Raw genomic sequence first — 15914 nt, 5'->3', positions numbered from 1 at the left:
CTTTGTCTTCCCCAGTGCTTTCAGCGTCCTCCCCCTCCTTCTCTCCCGCCCCGGGTGCAGCACAGCCGGCCAGGTCCCCTTACTATTGTGGTGCTTCCCCGACCGACAGACCGACAACAGCCCCGGTCTGACAAACCTCCCTGCCCTTAACCGCGAATCTAAATTTCCTTCTTACAGCTGCTGTAAGAAGGTAATTTAGATTTGCGGTTAAGGGCAGGGAGGTTTGTCGGACCATGGCTGTTGTCGGTCGGTTGGGTTAGCGCCACAAAAGTAAGGGAACCTGGCCGGCTGTGCTGCACCCGGGGCGGGGTGGACCGCCCCCCTCCCTTGGTAGCCACTCGAGCCGCGAGGCTACTACTCCTTACCTACCCTGCCTGCAGTACAGAGCTGAACGGAAGTCTTCCCGAAGTCAGCACTGATGTCGGGAAGACTTCCGTTCGGCTCTGTGCTGCAAGCAGAGCAGGTAGGGAGAAAATCCGCGCGACTTAGTACATCCAGCCCCGCTGGAACCCCGCTACCCTCGGAGGCGTCCCCACGGGATCCCCGCGACCCTAGGGGGCGTCCCCATGGGATCCCCGTAACCCGAAGGGGGAACCTGTGGGATGTCCGCGGGTCCCGCGGGATTCCCGTCGTCCCCGTTCCCGTGCAGCTCTCTAAAGAAGAGCTCCGAGGTAAAATAACATTATTCGCCAACGCTGCCAAACTAAGCAATGTAGTGGGGAAAAGCACAACAGAGAAAAATCCAATGCCCGACAACATGGCGCGCGACCTACTTCTACTGGAACGCTGGTCTAGGTCCTGGCAACTCAGCTTCAATGCCAAAAAATGCAAAGTCATGCACCTGGGCAATCAAAATCCATGCAAGACTTACACCCTTAATGGCGAGATCCTAACAAGAACTGAAGCAGAACGAGACTTAGGAGTGATCGTAAGTGAGGACATGAAGACTGCCAATCAAATGGAGCAAGCTTCCTCCAAAGCAAGGCAAATCATAGGTTGCATACGTAGGAGTTTCGTCAGCCGTAAACCTGAAGTCATTATGCCATTGTATAGATCCATGGTGAGACCACACCTGGAGTACTGTGTTCAATTCTGGAGGCCGCATTACCGTAAGGATGTCCTGAGACTGGAGTCGGTACAGAGAATGGCCACCCGGATGGTCTCGAGACTCAAAAATCTCCCATACGAGGAGCAGCCTAAGAAGTTACAGCTCTACTCGCTCGAGGAACGCAGAGAGAGGGGAGACATGATCGATACGTTCAAGTATCTCACGGGCTGCATCGAGGTGGAAGAAGATATCTTCTTTTTCAAGGGTCCCACGGCAACAAGGGGACATCCGTGGAAACTCAGGGGCGGGAAACTGCACTGTGACACGAGGAAAGGGTGGTTGATCGCTGGAATAGTCTTCCACTTCAGGTCATTGAGGCCAGCAGCGTACCTGATTTTAAGGCCAAATGGGATAGACATGTGGGATCTATTCAAAGAGATAGGTAGGGGAGGGTCATTGGGGTGGGCAGACTAGATGGTCCGTGGCCCTTATCTGCCGTCTATTTCTATGTTTCTATAGGGAAGAAGAACCCGATGTTCAGTTACAAAATGGGGGGGGGGGGTCAGTGCTAGGGGAAAGTAACCTTGAAAAAGACTTGGGTGTGCTGGTAGATACAACAATGAAATCAACGTCACAATGTGCAGCAGCCTCAAAGAAAGCAAACAGAATGTTGGGTATTATTAAGAGGGGAATTACGACCAGAACAAAGGAAGTCATCATGCCACTGTATCGCGCGATGGTGCGCCCGCATCTGGAGTACTGTGTCCAATTTTGGAGGCCACACTGCAAATTACAGACCGGTAAGTCTCACGTCAATAGTGTGCAAGCTTATGGAAAAATTGATTAAACACAAATTAGACACGGTTCTGGATGACGAGAGACTGAGGGATCCACACCAGCATGGATTTACTAAGGGGAGATTCTGCCAATCCAACTTGATCAGCTTCTTCAATGGGGTAACAAAAGAACTGGATAAAGGAGAGTCCCTAGATGTGTTGTGTCTGGACTTCAGCAAGGCTTTTGACAGCGTCCCACACCGTAGACTTCTGAACAAGATGAGTTCATTGGGGCTAGGAGAAATATTAACTGCATGGATTAAAGACTGGCTCAGTGGTAGACATCAGAGGGTGGTGGTAAACGGTACCCCCTCTGAAAAGTCGGAAGTGCACAGTGGAGTACCGCAGGGCTCGGTCCTGGGCCCAATCCTATTTAATATCTTCATACAAGATCTGCCTCAGGGACTTCGGGGTAAAATTGCATTATTTGCCAATGATGCTAAACTGTGCAACATAGTGAGCGGAGATACCATGCCCGACGCAATGACACAGGACATACTTGTTCTGGAACACTGGTCTATTCTTTGGCAGCTGAATTTCAATGCCAAAAAGTGTAAGATTATGCACCTTGATGGCAGAAACCAATGCAGAACCTACACTCTGAATGGTGAGACCTTAACCAGAACTGTGGCAGAACGAAACCTGGGAGTAATCATTAGTGAAGATATGAAGGCAGCCAATCAGGTGGAGAAAGCCTCATCTAAAGCTAGACAAATGCTGGGTTGCATCCGGAGAAGCTTTGTCAGCCGAAAGCCTGAGGTGGTGATGCCGCTGTACAGGTCCATGGTGAGACCACATCTGGAGTACTGTGTACAGTTTTGGAGGCCACACTATCGGAAGGATGTGCTAAGAATGGAATCGGTTCAACGATTGGCCACCAAGATGGTCTCAGGGCTCAAGGATGTCCCTTATGAAGAACGACTAGGTAAGTTGCACCTTTACTCTCTCGAAGAACGCAGAGAGAGGGGTGACATGATAGTCGTTCAAATATGTTACTGGCCGCATTGAGGTGGAAGAAGATATCTTCTTTCTTACAGGCCCTATGGCAACAAGGGGACATCCGCTGAAAATCATGGGCGGGAGATTCCATGGTGACACTAGGAAGTACTTCTTCACCGAAAGTGTGGTCGACCGTTGGAATGATCTTCCACTTCAGGTAGTTGAGGCCAGTAACGTGACTGACTTTAAGATCAAATGGGATCAACACGTGGGTTCACTTCAAAGAGGAACTTAGAGGGGAGGGTTATTTGAGTGGGCAGACTTGATGGGCCGTAGGCCCTTTTCTGCCGTCATATTCTATGTTTCTATACCTCAATAAGGACATGGCAATGCTTGAGAGGGTTCAGAGGAGAGCGACGAAAATGGTAAAAGGGATGGAGAACCTTTCTTACGCAGACAGGTTGGAAAGACTGGGGCTCTTCTCCCTGGAAAAGCAGAGACTCAGAGGAGACATGATAGAGAACATAAGAACATAAGAAGTTGCCTCCACTGGGTCAGACCAGAGGTCCATCTCGCCCAGCGGTCCGCACCCGCGGCGGCCCATCAGGTCCATGACCTGTGAAGTGGTTTCTGAATACCTCTACAACCTACCTCAAGTTCTATCTGTACCCCTCTATCCCCTTATCCTCCAGGAACCTATCCAAACCCTCCTTGAACCCTTGTACAGAGTTCTGGCCTATCACATCCTCTGGAAGTGCGTTCCATGTGTCCACCACCCTCTGGGTAAAAAAGAACTTCCTAGCATTTGTTCTAAACCTGTCCCCTTTCAATTTCTTCGAGTGACCCCTAGTGTTTGTGGCTCCCCACAGTTTGAAGAATCTGTCCTTATTTACTTTCTCTATGCCCTTTAGGATTTTGAAGGTTTCTATCATGTCCCCTCTAAGTCTCCTCTTCTCCAGGGAGAACAGACCCAGCATTTTTAACCTGTCAGCGTATGAAAAATTTTCCATACCTTTTATCAGTTTAGTCGCCCTCCTCTGCACTCCCTCGAGTACCGCCATGTCCTTCTTGTGGTACGGCGCCCAGTACTGCACACAGTACTCCAGGTGCGGGCGCACCATTGCGCGATATAGCGGCATGATGACTTCTTTCGTCCTGGTTGTGATACCCTTTTTGATGATGCCCAGCATTCTGTTTGCTTTCTTTGAGGCTGTCGCACACTGCGCCGATGGTTTCAGTGATGTGTCCACCATCACCCCCAGGTCCCTTTCAAGGTTACTCACCCCTAGTAGTGTTCCCCCCATTTTGTAGCCGAACATCGGGTTCTTTTTCCCTACATGCATGACCTTGCATTTCTGTACGTTAAAACTCATTTGCCACTTGTTTGCCCAGTCTTCCAGTCTCGTTAGGTCCCTTTGCAGGTCTTCACAGTCTTCCGTGTTTCTAACCCTGCTGCAGAGTTTGGTGTCATCAGCAAATTTGATAACCTCACATTTTGTCCCCGTCTCCAGATCGTTTATAAATATATTGAACAGTAGAGGTCCCAGCACCGACCCCTGCGGAACTCCGCTCGTGACCCATTGCCAGTCTGAGTATTGGCCTTTTATTCCAACCCTCTGTTTCCTGCCTGCCAACCAGTGTTTGATCCATCGGTAGATATCCCCTTGCACCCCGTGATTCCACAGCTTTTTATGTAGCCGTTCGTGAGGTACCTTGTCGAAGGCTTTTTGGAAGTTAAGGTAAATGATGTCTATGGATTCACCCTTATCCATCTGGCTGTTTATTCCCTCAAAGAAGTGCAGCAAGTTCGTGAGGCACGACCTTCCCTTGCAGAAGCCATGCTGGCTCGCCTTCAGTTGTCCATTGTTTTCTATGTGTTCGCAGATTGCATCCTTTACCATTGCTTCCATCATCTTTCCCGGAACCGAGGTCAAGCTCACAGGCCTGTAGTTTCCCGGGTCACCCCTTGATCCCTTCTTGAAGATGGGCGTGACATTTGCTATTTTCCAGTCTTCTGGGATCTCCCCAGTTTTTAGGGAGAGGTTACATATTTGTTGAAGTGTCTCTGCTATTTCGTTTCTCAGTTCTTTTAGTACCCTTGGGTGGATGCCGTCCGGGCCTGGTGATTTGTCGCTCTTTAGTCTGTCTATCTGTCTGAGGACATCCTCTTTACTTACCTCTAGTTGAATCAGTCTTTCGTCGTGTTCTCCGTTTATAAACACCTCGGGTTCTGGGATATTGGACTTTCAAGATCATGAAAGGTATAGAGAAGGTAGAAAGGGACAGATTCTTCAGCCTATTTGGAACCACAAGAACAAGGGGGCATTTGGAGAAATTGAAAGGGGACAGGTTTAAAACCAATGCCAGGAAATTCTTTTTCACTCAAAGGGTGGTGGACACCTGGAATGCGCTTCCAGGGGTTGTAATAGGACAAAGTACCCTACGGGCTTCAAGGAAGGATTGGATAAATTCCTGAAGGACACGGGAGTTGAGGGATACAGATAGAGGTAGAGATATGTTATGAAAGGGCTTACAGAGAAGGATAAGGGGATTAAAAGGGCTTAGACGCTAGTCACCGTACAGGTCATGGACCTGATGGGCCGCCGCGGGAGCAGACTGCTGGGCGCGATGGACCTCTGGTCTGACCCAGCGGAGGCAACTTCTTATGTTCTTATGTTCTCTCTTGATGTTGCTTGCAAGTAGCCTAGTTCCATCTCTGCTGAGTGGAGTCCGTCCTTCCTGAATAGCTTACCCATCCCCCAGAACGTTGTCCAGTTGCGCACGAAGTGGAAGCCTTCCTCACACCAGCGCCGCATCCATGCGTTGACAGCATGCAGCTCCATCTGTCTCTTCTCATCTGCCCTGGGTACTAGCAGGATCTCCGAGAATATTATCCTCTGTGTTATGGTCTTCATATTCCTTCCTAGCATCCGGAACTGGCCCATCAGTATTTCTCTGTTGTAATTCCTGTTGCTCACGTTGTTCATCCCCACATGGATCACCACCGCCGTATCTTCTTCCACACTGTCGATGCAGCTCACTATGTCTTCTTGGCTCCCGGTAGGCAGGTCACCAGTCGATCCAGTCTTCCTCCTGCTATGTGGCTGTCAACTTGTCCATTTAAATCAGGAGATCTGACGGCTAGATCTCAGAAGGGTTGTCCTTCGTTATCTGGAGGCAACCAATGATTTTAAGATGTCAGATCATTTATTTGTCCTAACAGGCTGTGGACACAGAGGAAGGCTGGCCATAATTGCTAGATAAGATGCGGGTGGCTATTTCCTCTGTTTACATAGGATGTTGTAAAAGTCCACCAATTTCCTTGAAAGTGCAATCCACCAGAGCTGTGGCTGTTTAATGGGTAGAGTCCAGGACGGTTTCACCTGAGGAGAATGTAGGGAAACTATGTGGTCCACGCTACACACATTTACTAAGTTTTACAGAGTAGATGTAGCAGCAGAAAAGGACCTCATTTTTGTGTCCACTGTGCTAGCAGCAGGCTCTTCTATCCCACCCTAGGCTTGAGGGACTGCTTTGATACATCCCACAGGTTCAGGACTTGTATACTTTTTGCACTGGAATGGAAGATTAGGTTATTACCGCAATAATTTTCATTCTAGTAGAAAAGTACATGTCGTGAAGCCCCACACCATCAGGTTTCAATGTAGCCTGCTTTTAGCATCAGGCAGATAAGTGCCTATGTGTCTAAGCAAGACAAAACAATATGAAGCTAAAGTGTCAGAGACAGGAGTGTCTTATCAGATTTGCTCTTGACAGTTAGAGCTGAACAAGTGTTAGAGCTGGTTGCACTCAGGTAGATGGTGGTTTTCATTCTGCCTTGTTGGTGCTATATTGCATTTGTTAATGAGTTTTCTTGCAGATCAGACTAAAGGCATGCTATCGGGGAATTTTCCTGTGTCCCACCATGTTTATTTTCTCCTCTTTCAGGGGTTTTCTCTGCTTTGGTACAAACTGAGGAGAGAGGGCAGTGCCTGGTGATACAGGGAGGTGAAGTTTAAAATGTAATATGATACCTTCCTCATCCCTCACGGGTGAAAATGCACTACCCATAAGTTCAGGACTCGTATGCTTTTCTACTGGAAAGAAAATTATCAAGGTAAGAATATAATCTTCCATTATATTTTGAGTTTTTAATTTGTTGTGTATCATGGATTCATAAGTATTTTGAGCTTCTCTTAGGATGTTGTAACCAACAGATTAAAATGTTTTAAGAAATCCCATTTTAAGTTTTTGCTTCTAAAGTGGATGTTCTATGTGTCATGAACACCTGGAATTATTAATATTGTTGTAGGAGACCGGAGGGGATACCCAGAAGAAAGGATGCCCATACCAGTCAGTCACCAGCCACCTATTGCTCCACGAGTAGAGAAGAAACCTGAGACTAAAAATGTGGATGACCTTCTGAAACCCCCTGGTCGTGAGAGCAGACCAGAGCGTGTAAGTGTTAATTGAAGATGACCAGTGGTGCTCTTGATTTTAGGAGTTTTTATTTTTCAGGGTCGTCATTCTGTTGCTATTACGGTAGTTATGGCAGCTAGAGAAAATCGGTGCTTATGGTAATTTGCATCTTTATCAGGCTCCAAGCCTAGAAAAGCAATATTATCCAAAATTCTAATTCCCACTGGACAGCCTCTTAAACATGTATAGAAAAGTATCATGTTAATCCACAATCTGTTACAAGAAACTCACCTTTTCTTATGGGCCATGCCGAAGCCCTGGTCTTGATTCTAAAGTCAGAACTTTTGCTTCTAAGAACAGCCAAATTGGGGGATACTGTAGAGCAGGGTGGATTTGATTTAAATCACTAGTCAGGAAGACTCATTCTTGCTGGTATAATCTTAATATTTACAACCATATGATTTCATTTTTATTTAAATAACTTTGCCGATTAGTTCTACAGTTATATCAGTAAATATAGAGACAATTCTCCTCACAATAATTTCATATTGCCAGTTTAATAGGTTAATCATTCATATTTGGACAGCTTTTCTTCTGTACTTTGTTGAAAGGAGAAAAATAATCATTACCATATTTTTCGCTCCATAAGATGCACTTTTTTCTTTTTTTTCCAATTCTTTATTCATTTTTCCATCTTACAAGAAGTGTACAATATTACATCAACTGAATCATATATATCACTATCATTTCTTTTCTAATATCATCTTCAATATATAAATTTAAACCCCTTCCCCACCCTCCCTTTCCACAAATATTATAAATCAAACATATCTTACATATAATATATTCAAAAATATTGATTAAACCAATAATAAAGCAATATATACCCCCTTTCCTATAATTATAATTATGCTTTTAATGTATAAAGGTGTTATCAATGGTCCCCAAATGTTTTTTAAATTATTATAATTCCCTTTTTGTATGGAAATTATTCTTTCCATTTTGTATATATGGCATAACGAATTCCACCAGAAAGTATAATTGAGTCTGGTGTAATCTTTCCAATTTCTGGTGATATGTTGAATGGCAACTCCTGTCATTATTAATAAAAGTTTTAATAATTATTAATAATTAATAATTATTATTATTATTAGGAGGTCCTGAGAGGAGATCCCTCCTCTCAGAAACTGCCCGCAAACGATCCTACAGCCACTTCATTCCACATCTCAGGAACCAACTCCCCTCCTCAACTCAGAACTCATTATTGACATTCCGTAAAATGGTAAAGACCCTCCTCTTCAACTAAAGGTCTCCCTCAGTCTACACTCCCCCTTAAACCCCACCTCTCTCTTGTCTCCCCTGTCTAACTTCTCCCTAAATTTCTGTATAGTCCTCTCTTAGTCTACTCTGATAAATTGTATCTAAACTCAAATAACTTGTACTAAACTAATCTACCTATACTAAACTAAACGACTTATCTAAACTAAACTGCTTATACTTAAACTCTACTCTTAATTTGCCGTATACCCCCTGTATTTAACTACTGCACAGTCTTGTATGTCCAAACATTTAAACCTATTGTACATCTTATTTGTCTAATTACTTCCATTGTGTATGTTTACTTGTAGACCGTTCTGAGCTACTGGGAGGACGGGATAAAAATCTAAATAAATAAGTAAATAATAACTTTATTTTTGTATACCGCAATATCACAAACAGTTCAGAGCGGTTTACAATGCAAGAGACTGTACATACACAGCGAAGATACAATGCAAGGGAATGTACTATGTAGTTGAGAGCAGTTTACAATGCAGAGGACTGTACATTTATTATTACTAGATGAAATTTGACTTTTTATTCTCATGGATGTCCCAAATAGAATTGCATCATACGATAGAGCTACATGAAAAGTACTGGAAAAGTGGGTGCGTCTTATGGAGCGAATACTTTTTTTTTTTTTTTTTTTTTTAAACACCTCCCCTGGGTACCTTTTTTTAAATGCTGCTTCCTCACGCTCAGCCCCACTCCTTCCTCAGCCAAGATACACAGAGCTCCGCCTCTCCAATCGTTCTGTTGGGTCAGAGCAGCAGCGGCCAAGGCAGGTCCCTAGTACCTGGCAGTATCCGGTAGCCCTGCCGTAGCCAATTACAATGCGCTTCGGGATGGTGCAGCTGACCCTGCCCACTCTAGACATTTATGTTCTTCGAGCCACTCTCTTCTCTAAGCTCTGTGGTGTGCGCCTCCCCCTGCCTTGGTGCTGGAGCAGAGCTCCGCCCCCTGCCAAAGGTTAAGGTTGCTTCTAGAGCCTGGCCCCCAACCCCTCTCCCTGCACGCTCCCACTCTCTGCAGTCAACTTGTCACTCCTCCAAGGTGTACAGTCAAGGCAGAGGGAATAAGGTCTATGATGGTGAGTGATGGGGACGCTGCGGCCTCCAGACTCTGCAGCAGCAAGGGAGATGGGCTGCTCCACTGGGCCCAGTGGGAGTGGGGGGAGTATCATGGCGCTCGTAGCGCTTGTGAGGAAAGGAAGAGGGTGGAGAAGAAGTCCGAGGCCCTGAAGCACAGGGATCGTCTTCTTTATGGAGGGAAGCCAGCAGCAAGTAACAAAGGCTGCAGAAAGCCTTTCACTCTCTGTAGATACTCAGCTCCAGAGCCACAAATTCCTATACTTCCTGTGCTGAAACGCTGCCCTGATGCATGCTCCTGCATCACCCACATGTCCCTAAAGCATCCTCAGACCACCAGATGCACCTATGTGTAGAGGAGAAAAAACCAAGAAAAAAATATTCTGAACTAAATTTTTTTTTCGTGGATTTTCCTCCTCTACACATGGGTGCGTTTTATGGTCAGGTGCGTCTTATGGAGCGAAAAATACGGTACCTTAATAACAATTTAAATAGTTTTATTTAACCAAAACAATAACATATTATTGTGTCTCCAAGAGCTTCTGCCCAAGAGGGAAGGGTTAGGACAGCTATTGTAGTTGGTGATTAGATCATTGGACATGAGGATTGCCTGGCCACTTGCTTGCCTGATGCGAAGGTGATAGACCTCATACATTGCCTAGATAGGATTTTAAATAGTGCTGGGGAGAAGTCGGCTGTCTTGATACATGTCGGTACTAGTGACATAGAAAAACGTTGGAGGGAGGTTCTGGAAGCCAAATTTAGGCTCTTAGGTAGAAAGCTGAAATCCAGATTCTCCAGGGTAGCATTTTCAGAAATGTTTTGTGTTCCATGTGCAGGACCCAAGAGGCAGACAACGGTGCAGGGTTGAGGGATTTAGATTTGTTAGGAACTGGGCTACCTTCTGGGAAAGGGAGAGCCTATACCGAAAGGATGGACTCTACCTTAACTGGGATGGAACTAAACTGCTGGCACTAACATTTAAAAAGGAGAAAGAGCAGCTTTTAAACTGAGATTGGGAGAGAAAGCTGACAGATGCCCAGAAGTGGATAAGAACATAAGCAATGCCTCTGCTGGGTCAGGCCTGAGGTCCATCTTGCCCAGCAGTCCGCTCACGCGGTGGCCTAACAGGTCCAGGACCTGAGCAGTAATCCTCTATTTATACCCTTCTATTCCCTTTTCCAACAGGAAATTGTCCAATCCTTTCTTAAATCCCAGTACCGTCCTCTGCCTTATAACGTCCTCTGGAAGCGCATTCCAGGTGTCCACCACACGTTGGGTAAAGAACTTCCTGGCATTTGTATTGAATCTGTCCCCTTTCAACTTTTCCGAATGCCCTCTTGTTCTTTTATTTTTTGAAAGTTTGAAGAATCTGTCCCTCTCTACTCTCTCTGTGCCCCTCATGATCTTATAAGTCTCTATCATATCCCCTCTAAGTCTCCTCTTCTCCAGGGAAAAGAGACCCAGTTTCTCCAATCTCTCAGCGTATGAAAGGTTTTCCAAGCCTTTTATCAGACGTGTCGTTCTTCTCTGAACCCTCTCGAGTAACGCCATAACCTTCTTAAGGTGTGACGACCAAAACTGGACGCAGTATTCCAGGTGTGGGTGCACCATCGCCCGATACAGCGACAGGATAACTTCTTTCGTCCTGGTTGTAATACCTTTCTTGATTATACCTAGCATTCTATTCGCTCTCTTAGCGGCCGCTGCGCACTGTGCCGTCAGCTTCATTGACGTGTCCACCATTACCCCCAAGTCCCTCTCTTGGGTACTCTTATTCAATAACATCCCTCCCATCGTATAGTTGTACTTCGGGTTTCTGCTTCCCACATGCAGTACTTTACATTTCTCAACGTTGCCCTAATTTGTTCAAGTCTCTTTGCAGTTCTTCACAGTCCTCTTTAGTCTTAGCTCCCCTAAATAGTTTGGTGTCGTTTGCAAATTTTATTATCTCACACTTCGTCCCTGTTTCTAGATCATTTATGAATATATTAAATAGCAGCGGCCCGAGCACCAAGCCCTGCGGAACACCACTCGTGACCCTCCTCCAGTCCGAGTAGTGGCCCTTCACCCCTACCCTCTGTTTCCTACCTGCCAACCAGTTTCTGATCCATCTATGTATGTCTCCGTCCACCCCATGGTTCTTCAGTTTCAGGAGTAGTCGTTCATGAGGCACCTTGTCAAAGGCTTTTTGGAAATCAAGGTATATGATGTCTATGGGGTCACCTCTGTCCATCCGTTTGTTAATTCCTTTGAAGAAGTGTAATAAGTTAGTTAGGCATGATCTCCCCCTGCAGAAACCATGTTGGCTGGTTATCAGAAGTTCGTTTCTTTCCAAGTGTTCATCGATGTTTTCTTTTATCAGTGCTTCCGCCATTTTCCCCGGAACCAAGGTCAGATTCACCGGTCTGTAGTTTCCCGGGTCACTTCTTGATCCCTTTTTAAAGATGGGCGTGTCATTGGCTGTCTTCCAATCCTCCAGGATCACGCCTGTTTTCAGGGATAGGTTGCATATTTGCTGCAGTAGTTCTGCTATCTCCTCCTTTAGTTCCTTCAGAACCCTTGAATGGATTACGTCCGGACCCGGGGATTTGTCAATTTTTAGTTTATCTATCTGCCTGCGCACATCTTCAAGGCTCACTTCCATGAATGTTAATTTCCATTGAAGAATTGCTCAGGTTCCGGTATGTTGGTTGTGTCTTCGTTCGTAAATACAGACGAAAAGAACATGTGAAGTTTTTCTGCGACTTCTTTCTCCTCCACAACTCCCTTCCTGTCTCCGTCTTCCAGCGGTCCCACCTCCTCCCTAGATGGCTGTTTCCCTTTAACATATCTGAAGAATGGTTTGAAATTTCGAGCCTCCCTGGCTAACCTCTCCTCATACTCTCTTTTGACTTTTCGAACCACACGGTGACATTCTTTTTGATGCTTCCTGTGCTCTTTCCAGTTCCCCTCAGTTTTGTCTTTTTTCCATTTCCTGAATGAATTTTTCTTATTGCTTATTGCTTCCTTCACTATTTTAGTCATCCATACCGGGTCCTTTATTCGACTCTTTTTGCTCCCCTTTCTGAATCTGGGGATGTACAGATTTTGCGCCTCGCTCACCGTGTCTTTGAAAAAAGACCAGGCATGTTCTACCATCTGCCATTTCTTGGAAGTGTTCCTAAGTTTCTTCCTTACCATTTTCCTCATTGTTTCATAGTTTCCTTTTCTTTCCCTTTTTTTTTTTTTTTTTTTTTAAATCTTTATTCCTTTTTATTTCTTTCAACAAGTGTACAGTATTATTACAATTAATTTACATAACACACTTGGCATTCTTAAATAATATTATTATACATGTTTTTATTCCTCCCCCCACCTCCCACCCTTTTCCATATCTATAAAATATTCCTTCCAAATTTATATATAATTATACATCTCTTTTTGATAATACAATTAATCTGACATGAAATCTGTCCCTCCCCCCATCCTTCTTCCTCAAACACTTTAAACATTTTATTATACCCAGTAATGCACAACAATAAATATCCCATCCTATTACATATATCTCCTTATTTTTCATAACAACATATTTGCAATATTTTTCCCTCCCTATCCCTCTCATCCCATCCCATTTCTATATATTATCCCCTAAGGAAAAAGAATAAACTTTACTCGTTATAATATTCAATTAATGGCCTCCACACCTCTTGAAATCCTTTTCTGAAGTTTCCTTTTCTGAAGTTGAAAGTTGTCGCCATGGTTCTCTTTCCTTTTGGTATTCCTGCTTGAACCTTGAACTTGATCATATTATGGTTTGGTATAGAGTATGCTTGAAGGATACTATTGAAACAGGATATTTAGTAAGTTCTAATAGAGAGGTTTCAATAATGGTGAAAGAAAGCCAGGAGTGTTTAAGAGGAAGGCAGAGTAAAGGACTCAAATTATCCCTGTCATCTTCTCAGCAGCCTGTAGATACAAGGAAAAAACACAATTTTGAAGTGTCTGTATGCAAATGCCAGAAGCCTAAAAAATAAAAAAGGAGAGTTAGAGTATATAGCACTGAATGATGGGGTAGATATAATAAACAAGCATCTCAGAGACCTGGAGGAAGGAGGATGATCAATAGGACATTTTACTATCTGGGTACAGATTACATAGCAAGTGGTCAAGGGAACCGACAAGAGGGGGAGTTATTTTAGATTTGGTCCTTAGTAGAATGCAAGGCATAGTACAGGAGTTAACTGTGTTGGGTCCGCTGTGAAACAGTGATCATAACGTGATCAAATTTGCGCTGATAATGGAAGAGATGTTGCAAAAGAAATCTACTGTAGAGGCATTTAATTTTCAAAAGGGCAGCTTTGATAAAATGAGGGAAATGGTTAAAAAGAAGCTAAAAGGATTAGTTGCAAAGGGTAGGACTGTAAATGTAGATGGTTACAACTGAAGCAGGCTATTCAGGAGGGGTTCCCTGAATGGATAAATCTTAATAATCAGTATAATCTGGAGTTCTTATGCTTTCAGGTGGACTTCTTGGGGCACCAGGCCACACAGTGGTATAAATTGATAAACGGATTTGTAAATAAAAAACCTAAAAATGGACTTAGGGACATTTGGAGCATTGAGATCAATTATCAAATTACTGCGTCTCAATGGCCACGAATTTGGTCTTGGAGAATGAGATGTACGGTGTCCGCATCTATGAGACAAGCTTGGTTTTTCCTTTTACATAGAGCATTTTGAACCCCAGTTAGATTACAAAAGTTAGATAGCTCTAAGTCTAATAAATGCTGGCATTGTAATCTGGAAGCAGGGACTTTGGATCATTTAATATTTTATTGTCCCTGTATCATGGCCTTTTGGAAATCAATTTGGTCTCAAATAGAGAGCTGCACGGGAATGGGGACGACGGGAATCCCGTGGGTTCCCCCTTCAGGTCATGGGGATCCCGTGGGGACGCCCCTTAGGGTCACGGGGATCCCGTGGGGACGCCCCTCATGGTCTCGGGGATCCCGTGGGGTTGGGAGGCAGCTCGAGCCAAATGGCTCGTCTTCTTTTCCCCTTAAGAGGAGGGGAGCCGCGGCGCGAAAGCAGCACAAGCCGCGTGGAGGCTTGTTAGAGAGAGGAGCCGGGAGACAGGGAAAGTAGAGGCGGCGGCGAGGGCGGGCAGCGGCGAGAGTAAGCTCCGCCCACCCGCACCGCGTCACCAGCGGAGCCAGAGGCCGGACTCCCCCTTAAGAGGAGGGGAGCCGCGGCGCGAAAGCAGCACAAGCCGCGTGGAGGCTTGTTAGAGAGAGGAGCCGGGAGACAGGGAAAGTAGAGGCGGCGGCGAGGGCGGGCAGCGGCGAGAGTAAGCTCCGCACCGCGTCACCAGCGGAGCCAGAGGCCGGACTCCCCCTTAAGAGGAGGGGAGCCGCGGCGCGAAAGCAGCACAAGCCGCGTGGAGGCTTGTTAGAGAGAGGAGCCGGGAGACAGGGAAAGTAGAGGCGGCGGCGAGGGCGGGCAGCGGCGAGAGTAAGCTCCGCCCACCCGCACCGCGTCACCAGCGGAGCCAGAGGCCGGACTCCCCCTTAAGAGGAGGGGAGCCGCGGCGCGAAAGCAGCACAAGCCGCGTGGAGGCTTGTTAGAGAGAGGAGCCGGGAGACAGGGAAAGTAGAGGCGGCGGCGAGGGCGGGCAGCGGCGAGAGTAAGCTCCGCCCACCCGCACCGCGTCACCAGCGGAGCCAGAGGCCGGACTCCCCCTTAAGAGGAGGGGAGCCGCGGCGCGAAAGCAGCACACGCCGCGTGGAGGCTTGTTAGAGAGAGGAGCCGGGAGACAGGGAAAGTAGAGGCGGCGGCGAGGGCGGGCAGCGGCGAGAGTAAGCTCCGCCCACCCGCACCGCGTCACCAGCGGAGCCAGAGGCCGGACTCCCCCTTAAGAGGAGGGGAGCCGCGGCGCGAAAGCAGCACAAGCCGCGTGGAGGCTTGTTAGAGAGAGGAGCCGGGAGACAGGGAAAGTAGAGGCGGCGGCGAGGGCGGGCAGCGGCGAGAGTAAGCTCCGCCCACCCGCACCGCGTCACCAGCGGAGCCAGAGGCCGGACTCCCCCTTAAGAGGAGGGGAGCCAACGGCGCCCAGCCGTTCGGCGCGCGGCGAAGGCGAGCGGAAAAGGCGCTCGCCTTAGCGAGAGCGCCTTTGCGAAGGGCCTCAAGAAGGGCAGGCCAGGTCACTACAACCAAGGACTCCAAGAAAGGAAGAAAGCAAGGTAAGGAAGTAAACACATACACGCATACACACAAGTAAAAGGGAAG

At 46.5% G+C, this 15914-nt stretch overlaps 1 protein-coding gene across 1 annotated transcript in view; it reads left to right on the top strand.

Annotated features, from left to right (window-relative positions):
- YLPM1 (YLP motif containing 1) overlaps positions 1-15914 on the top strand; it is a 500153-nt gene that overhangs the window by 277533 nt on the left and 206706 nt on the right. The window contains 1 exon segment of the mRNA XM_033952197.1: positions 7136-7281. Within this exon segment, the coding sequence (XP_033808088.1) occupies positions 7136-7281 (146 nt within the window).

This window comes from Geotrypetes seraphini, chromosome 7 (genome assembly GCF_902459505.1).
Source record: "Geotrypetes seraphini chromosome 7, aGeoSer1.1, whole genome shotgun sequence".
NCBI lineage: Eukaryota > Metazoa > Chordata > Amphibia > Gymnophiona > Dermophiidae > Geotrypetes > Geotrypetes seraphini.
Note: the sequence above shows the minus strand (reverse complement) of the source record. Positions and strands in the feature narration are given on the sequence as shown.